Source organism: Arachis ipaensis, chromosome B3 (assembly GCF_059453495.1).
Source record: "Arachis ipaensis isolate K30076 ecotype BB chromosome B3, ASM5945349v1, whole genome shotgun sequence".
Taxonomy (NCBI): domain Eukaryota; kingdom Viridiplantae; phylum Streptophyta; class Magnoliopsida; order Fabales; family Fabaceae; genus Arachis; species Arachis ipaensis.
The window spans coordinates 44,683,024-44,691,521 of NC_142438.1; the positions used below are offsets into that span (position 1 = coordinate 44,683,024).

Consider the following 8,498-nt stretch of genomic DNA (forward strand, 5'->3'; position numbering starts at 1 on the left):
TTATTGATTATTTTTATCATATTTTTAAATTATTCAAGAATTTTATTATTATTATTATTATTATTATTATTATTATTATTATATATAACCCTCCAAGTGAATGAATATTGGAGAAATCATCATAGGGTTAAAGTTTTCCCTTCTTGTTTTTTTTTTTTGTTATTCTCTCTTAAAGTTTGAAATTTAGACCATTTTGGATTCATATATTTTTTTTTCCCGTTACTTTTACGTAAAAAAAGAATATCAATATCTATCAATAATGTCCATAACCTATCGATATTATTAGACTCTCATATAAATGTATTTACTCATTTCTAGCTATAATCCAACTGTACTAATTTAGGTAAGTGAAATAGTGAATTCATTCGTTCATTTAAACAAATGTCAGACTTTAAATTCTATTTTATGTTATAGTAACTCATTTATTAGAAACAAACTATTAAATAAAACTCAGACCCACAAGTTAGACTAATTTATATATGCCAACTGTTTTTTTTTTTTTTTTTTTGTGTCTTTATGCCAACTGATTTACGTACTCTTTACTATGTTAGATACAATGATAATGTGAAACTTAAATCAACTAACTACTAAGTTGAAAACCAGCACCAAGGTATAATAACTGCCAAGAATATTTATTTAATAAACAGCGCAGTAGGGCTAGTGTCATGTACTAGTACGCATGCATGTATGATAGTATGATACATCATTATTGTCACAACTGTGATATTGTCTTCTTGTATTAAGGGTGCGTTTGGATTTTCTTTTTTCTTTTCTCCCTTGAAAAAGTCATTTTATATATTTGTATAAATTTTATAGAATAAGTTCAAGAATTCAAAATTTTAAAATTCATTTTTTATTTTTCTTATAACATACACATAAAAGTTATAAAAATACTTTTTGAATAATCGAAACTAATCACATGGATGGATAGCTGCTATAGGGTAATGGAAATTAAAGTGGTAATAAGCTGGCAGAAGCACAAATTGAAAAGCGCTGACTTGACTAATTTATAGAAACACTCCTTGTGCCACATACATTAATTAATATCGTCATGGTGTTCTAAATAGTTAAACATAGTTACAAATTTAGCAATGATTTCGTTCTTTTTCTTTTTCTTAGTTTTGTCTATGACGTTAAAGCAATATCATTTAGTTATTGGAGAAAGTGGCGGAGACCTATATGAGTCTCACTAGGGAGTTAATCATCATCATGGCCTCACATGGGAAAAAAAGAGATGAAGTTCTGCATATTGAAGCAACTAGTAATTTAGGAGAATGGATTTTTTAAATTTTTTACTCATTGATATAATTAAATGTGTTTTTTTATATGACTTTTGCTTGGTCTCGTATAAAAATGTGTATAGTAAAATATCACATTTAATAATATCAATTAAAAAATTGAAAAAAATCCATTTTCTTAATTTGGTCATGTAAAAGTTTAGCTATCAATCAAAATACTCTAGAAGGAATGTTTTTATGCAGCCGCTAATCTTTGTAGCTGTAGGTATTTTTACATTAAACTAGTCATGTATAAACTTAATTACATACAAAACTACCATTTTTTGAAAAATTAAACGATGTAGAACTTGAAAATGGGAGGAACTGAGTCTTGACTCTTGATGCCATATATTTTTTTTTCATTGTCTTGATGCCATCTTAAACTTTTAAATGACCTTTTTTTCCCACAAAAGAGCTTGTATTTTTTTTTGTCAGTGGATTAGATAACTCCCAATCTTAGATACTCAAATGGATTGGACAACTTTCAATCCTAGGTACACAACATACTCACACATTCCTCACACATTTTATCACATTTTTTTTCTCAATTGTATTCTCTAGAGTTTGAACCCTAGATCTTTGAGATGGGGAGAAAGAGATATATCATGTGAGTTAAGGCTCTAGGGGTGAGCATGGGTAGCGGGTACCTGATTACCCATTCAAACTCGAACCGAACCAATTAAATTGGTTCTAGAACCAACGGGTAATCGGGTCCAACCCGAACCAAACTGATGGCCTTTGTTAGCAATTGGTTCGGGTATCGGTTCTGAGGTGCAGAACCCGAACCAACCCGCGAACCCGATCATATATTAATTAAATAAAAAAATTAAAAATATATAACTTTTCTATTAGATAATGATTATTCACTATTAATATGTTTGGATTTTAATGAGTTTAGTTTTTAATGTATTTGGTATTTAACATGTTTAGATTAGTTCTATTGATGTTACATGTTTATTGTACTTGTTAAATTTTTAAGATAAAAATTTGGTTTTTTTTTTTTTTATGAATTTTAAAGTCAACGGGTACCCAATTACCCGAACCGAACCAATCCGTTTTTAATCGATTTGGTTTGGTTCGGATACATGTACAAAAAATTGCAAATTCGAACCAAACTGAACTAATTACATTTTGATCGATTCGGTTCTAATTTTACCATAAACCCGAACCAAACCGACCCGTGCTCACCCCTATAAGGCTCATTGACAAAGAGCTTGTATTTGAACAGAGACAGAAGAGCAGAATGAGTTTACTTCATCACCGCGAGGTATATGAAAATATGATACAGATTGTTAACCCAAGTTAAGTGAGCCCAATATAAGAGTCCAAAGAGAGAAACAGAAGATTGCTTTCCCTTTTTCATTTATTGGTGATAAAAGAACAGGCACATGACTAAAAACAAAAAGTGGCGATAGCGAAAATGAATTGGGATATTAGAGTCTAGGAAGCTCTTGACCCAAAAAAGAAAAAAATCTTGGAAGCCCTTCCTAACAACTTGGGTTCCTGACCACAAATAAAAAACTTGGGTTGCAGCTGAAACTTGAAACCAGTGGTACAGGTCCAAAAAAAAAAACCAGTGGTACAATCTGCTGCCTCACAAGAAATAGTGGTCTGCGTGAGTGTGAGTAGGGATGTGTGTTGTATAAAAGACAAAAAAAAAAAAAAAATACCTGGGTTATTATCCATTCATTTTAATTTCTGTTATCAAAATTTTATTCCTTTTATATCTCCACAAAATATAAATATAAAAGATTAAAATTTTAATAATATTTTTTTAATATTTTAATTTAATTTTTAAAATTTTTAAAAATTAAATCTATTTTTTAATCTTTATATTTATTTTAAATTAAACATAATACTAAATTATAACTCTATTCAATATATTTTACACCAAACACAATATAAACGTAATCTAAGTAAATATCTAACTCAATTCTTTCTTTTTTTTTTACAAAGGATTATGCAATTTTTAATCATTTATTTTTTTAAAATTTACTATTCTATTTTTTAAAAAAAAACGATATAGTTTTTTAAAGTATGTATTATCCGATTTCTTAAAATATTATTTTAGGTTAAAAAGAAGAATTTTTTATTTTTAATATTGAAATGGTAGTGGTGTTTTTTTTAAATGTGAATTATTGGGGTGTTATACTCAAATGTGGAATTGTTTAACTAGAAAAGCAGAAATTGGACCGTCCGATTTATTAGAGGTACATAAATCGGACCGTCCGATTTCTAGAGGTACACAAATCGGATCGTCCGATTTGTGTTTAAAAAAAATTAAAAAATTTTAGGTACAGAAATCGGACTCTCCGATTTGTGTACTTCCACAGTTTTAAAAAACACAAAAAATTACAATGTTAAAATATATCACAACTTCTATTTCCATAACAAAAAAAAATTAGCCTAAAAAGAATCTCTCTGTCCCAAAAATAAGTTATTAAAGATTGCTTTATCAGATATTTTTTAAAAAATTGCATGACTTTTCCTAAAAATAAATAGGTGTTGAATTAAATGTTATTTCCGACATTCATTTTAATATTCCAGGTCATAAATGGTACCACATGACAAAGCTTGATGAAGGACACATTAAAGTTTAAATAATTATATAAAAATATTATTACTAATAGAACTCGATGTTATTAAAATATAGTACAAATTACATAAATAAATACCCAAAATTTATTTTAATATTCCAGGTCATAAATGGTAACAAAGCTTGACGTAGAACACGTTAAAGTTTAAATAATTATATAAAAATATTATTACTAATAGAACTTGATGCATGTTATTAAAATATAGGACAAGTTATATAGATAAATAAAAAATAAATTAATTTTTTAATTATAATTTTTTAAAATAGTTATATTTTGATTCTTTATTTGTTCTAAATAAATCATTATAAAATGTAAAAAGTTTATGCATAAATTTTGTAACTTCTATATACCCTGTAGAGGTTTATATAAATTAAATATTAGACCAAAATATATTCATTTTAAAAAAATTACAATTGAGTAAAATTGATTTATCTTTTATTTATGAAAAAAATGATAAATAGATCTCTAATTATTTATTTTAAAGATAAATAAGTAGTAATCGGCTAATGAAAAATACAAAAATGTTCTTCACTCTATAAAACACAAGATATTTAAGTTTCTTTAAAGTCTAGAGAACTAACTATAACATAAGCCAACTCAAGTAAATTCTTTATATTTCTAATTTTGAATTTAAAAAATTAGGATGGTAGAAGGTTATTTTTTTTTATAACAGACTTCCTGATTTTTAACTAGTTAACTTTAATTGGCTACACTCCTAATTAATTTTTTAACGGAACCGATTTGTTCTTATATTTTTAGTTTAAGAAACTTAAATGTCTAATCTTTTAAAATATAAAAAATATTTTTATATTTTTAATTAGTAAAAAATTTATATATCTTTAAATTAAAAAATTAAATATTTATTTTATTTTTTTCTTTTATTTATGCAATTTATCCTAAAACATAAGAGTGATATTATTGATTTATATAATTATCAAACCTAATTATATCATATCTACCAAATAATATTTTTTAAGAAAAAGTCTAATGCGAGACTGAGAAGACAATCAATGCAATAAATAATAGTTAAAAGTAAAAATTTAAGTACAATCAATTTTACATAAAATTAATAATCGAAAACTGTTCAGTTAAATTCTCAGCCATAATTAATTAATGGGATTTGAGTTTTCACACAGCTTAAATAAAGCGAATGAAAAGGTATCAACAAGCGAATAGTGGTGTTCCACGTGGCATTTCCACGTTGAAGCAGAATGCATATCTAGTGTTACTAAGCAACTAAAGTAAAAGCGGCTCCAACATTCCACCAAACACTTGGTCTGCATTTCTTTGCCTCCGTACTGTGGCAGTTGCTGCAGCTGCAGTTGCAGGCTGCGCTGCCTCATCAACATTCAACAACGTTGAATAACGAAAATGGAATCAGCATCACCATCTTCTTCTTCTTATTATTATCTTTCGTCGTTTTACCAATCAGCGAAACCCTTGCTGGCTGTCTCAATCGCGTTCCTTATCGCCTTCAGAGCTCACAGGAAGAAATCCCTCAGCGCTTCTGGAGCCTTCGCTGGCTTCTTCGTTATGGCGCTTCACATTTTTGTAGGAAGCAGGTTCGTTCTTATTACTACTATTATGATGATTTTGATTTCTTCGTTGCGGTGCGACAAAAAATTGAATCATCCCTTCTCTTTTCTCTGTTGAATGGGTGAAGGTTTGGGGTGATGCTGCTGGCATTCTTTTTCACTTCGTCGAAGCTTACGAAGAAAGGACAAGATAAAAAGCGAAAGCTTGATCCTGAATTCAAAGAAGGTGGACAAAGAAATTGGTCTGTGTTCCTTTTTCTCTATCTCCGCTACTCAGCTTGAAGCTTAATAATATTGTCTCTACGTTACACTTGATTTCAAGTTTCTTATTAATTGGGTATTCAAATAAAGTGTTAGATTAAAAAGAGTGAAGGGAGTGAAAATTTGTGAGTGGTCAACTTTCCATGGACTCCAGATATTAGTGAATTGTTTTTGCTTGCTAAGATTTTGTTAAGTTTTTACCAAAGTATTAAACTTTTCAGGCTTTTGATACATTCATTGTATTAAGAACTCATCATTTCTCAAACCTTGAGTCACTCATTAGCAGAACCTTTCTTGCTAAAACAAAAGATAATTGTCTTCTGAATTGAATACATAAAGAAAAAGATGAACTCGATTGTGATCAAATTGTGCATGGTAGTTAAAAGTGTAAACGAGACAAAAGGAAACTTTTGTATAACCTTCTGTTTTGACTAATAAACATTGGAATGACCCCTTGATTGAGATATGAATAATATAATGGCCAATTGGGTTGAGAATATCCCTGAATTGAGTGATCAATTTTTTCATATAAAGCATATCCTTGAACCTATCACCCCAATTTTGTGTGGATACCATATTAGTTCCCACTTATCTGCTTCTCTCTTCCTTTTGACCAAATTTCCCTTTACTTTTCTTTCTTAGGGTACAAGTTCTAGCCAATAGTGGCATTGCGTCAGTTTTGGTTGTAGCTATATGGGCATTAGCAGAAGGGCAGGATAAGTGTTTGGACTCTAAAGACTCAGTTCTGATCACTTCTCTCATTGGTGGTGTTATTGGCCACTACTCCTGCTGCAATGGAGATACTTGGTCCTCAGAGCTTGGAATTCTTAGTGATGAGCAGCCTCGTCTGATAACAACATTCAAGGTGAATATTCTTACTGGTCAAAACATTGTTTTCATGGATCTTTCTACTTGTATTTACCGTTCTTTTGTTTATTTCAACAATGAAACTTTGGCTTCAATTGTAGTAACCAGGTGTTTAGTTTGCCAGAAACATTTTCATGAATGTTTGCAAGTAAGTATTTGAAATCAATTAGAAAGTGATAGAATCTAAGAGACAGTAGTACAAAGTGAAGAGAAACCAAGGAGAACATAGAGAAATCGAAATTGACAACTTCAGTCATGCTTTACTTTTGAATGACACAATTCATAATTATGTATCTTTAATTACAGTTATAACTGATTCTTGGAGATTCTAACCACATTCAAGCTGAACCTAACTGTGTAAGTAACTTGACCAAGGCACGTGGACTAGCCATGTGGACTGTGATCCGGAAGCTTCCTCCGACTATTCTGTCTGTCTAAGATGCCCCTCTCATTTTTGGCTTGAGTCTCAACATTTTGCTTATCCATTAACCATGTAAACCTTGAAGTCGACAGCACCTTGGTTGAGAAAACAACTGATTGATCTATTGAAGGAATATAAGGGATCATTTATGGAGAACTCTCCACAAAGAAGTGAATAAAGCTTCATGCATTTAGTTATGGAGTGCATAGCCAAATCGTGAGCCAGTCAGCCCATATTACGCTGCTTAGGTTGTCAACAGTAGACCATTGATCTAGTGAAATCACGTTCATTGCTGCCAAAAACATTTACTTCCCATGGAAAGTAACAGCCCTGCCCCACCCCATATGAGTTTCATGAAATGTGCAGGAAAGTTTCCTGAGAAATTGATAAATCTATAGGATTTCTTCTTCTTTTTTTTATTGGGGGAATTGAGAATTTTAAAAGTCAAAGCTCTACAAAATAGTTTCTTACGAATTATGTCCCGTTCTGTTTTCTTAGCCGTTACCAAATAAATTTACTTTTCTTTTTCTTGAAGTGTTTGATGACCAAACTGTGCCTTAGATTACCTGCTATGATAAGTGGCTCATAACATGAATGCTGTAAACAGAAATAGTCAAATAGAGATTGCTGCTAAATTTCATAGATTATGTTTACAAATTATTTTCTTCCTGTTACCAGCCAGTGAAGAAGGGTACAAATGGTGGTGTGACTAAAGCAGGTCTTTTAGCAGCCGCAGCAGCTGGAAGTGTCATTGGAATATCTTTTGTTCTTCTGGGATTTATGACAACTACATGTGGCTCTGATATAGCTCTTAAACAACTACTGGTCATACCTATTGCTACCCTGGCAGGGCTAGTAGGAAGTGTCATTGATTCTCTGTTGGGTGCAACCCTACAATTCACCGGATTCTGCTCGGTTCGAAATAAGGTAAATTTAAATCTACCACATATAATGCACACTTCTTTCCAATGGGCATAATATATGCTTGAATTCCTAATCTGACTTATTTTTGCCTCCGGCACCTTTTGCTAGCTTTTTTCATCAACAAAAACTGTTAATATCCCTCAAATTTCCCTTTGAAAATGACATTTAAGAATCCAATCCTTGAATTCCTTCTTTATATCAGTTGGTTGTTGAACAAATTTTAATGCTAAATCCATTAGTTAATAGTAGAAGAATTTCTATAATGAAAGGTAATATAGAAGGTAGAGCCTTCCTATGTTAGTGGTTGGATCTTTGATAGTTAAAACTTCTTACGTCATTTTGTAGATTGTTGGGAAGCCAGGACCAACAGTTAAAAGGATCTCAGGAGTCAATATTCTAGACAACAATGCGGTCAACCTTGTATCTATACTTTTGACCACAATTTTGACTTCAATAGCTTGTTTATACATATTCTAAAATTTGTAACTTATTGGTGGTAGATGTTCTTTTACTGTTGTATTTTCATTCATCAGTTAGAATGACATAAGCAATAATGTATTATCATCTTAAATTAATAGAACATGAAAAGCAAGATACATGATAGGAATCTGTCTGA

The 8,498-nt window shown here is 30.5% G+C and overlaps 1 protein-coding gene across 1 annotated transcript; it reads left to right on the forward strand.

The window, feature by feature from the left end:
* The first annotated feature begins 5,040 nt into the window (after nt 1–5,040).
* Nucleotides 5,041–8,498, forward strand: LOC107630425 (integral membrane protein (Protein of unknown function DUF92, transmembrane)). Its single transcript, XM_016333543.3, has 5 exons — nt 5,041–5,436; nt 5,538–5,651; nt 6,313–6,535; nt 7,637–7,885; nt 8,228–8,498. The coding sequence occupies exons 1-5, from the start codon at nt 5,246–5,248 to the stop codon at nt 8,357–8,359; spliced, it is 909 nt and encodes a 302-aa protein (XP_016189029.1). The 5' UTR covers nt 5,041–5,245; the 3' UTR covers nt 8,360–8,498.

What these genes read in the sequence shown, in the direction of transcription:
- LOC107630425 (XM_016333543.3), top strand. Translation starts at nt 5,246, where the DNA reads ATGGAATCAGCATCACCATCTTCTTCTTCTTATTATTATCTTTCGTCG. An exon ending in CACATTTTTGTAGGAAGCAG is followed by an intron (nt 5,437 to 5,537) that starts GTTCGTTCTTAT and finishes GAATGGGTGAAG; the next exon opens with GTTTGGGGTGATGCTGCTGG. An exon ending in TCTGCTCGGTTCGAAATAAG is followed by an intron (nt 7,886 to 8,227) that starts GTAAATTTAAAT and finishes GTCATTTTGTAG; the next exon opens with ATTGTTGGGAAGCCAGGACC.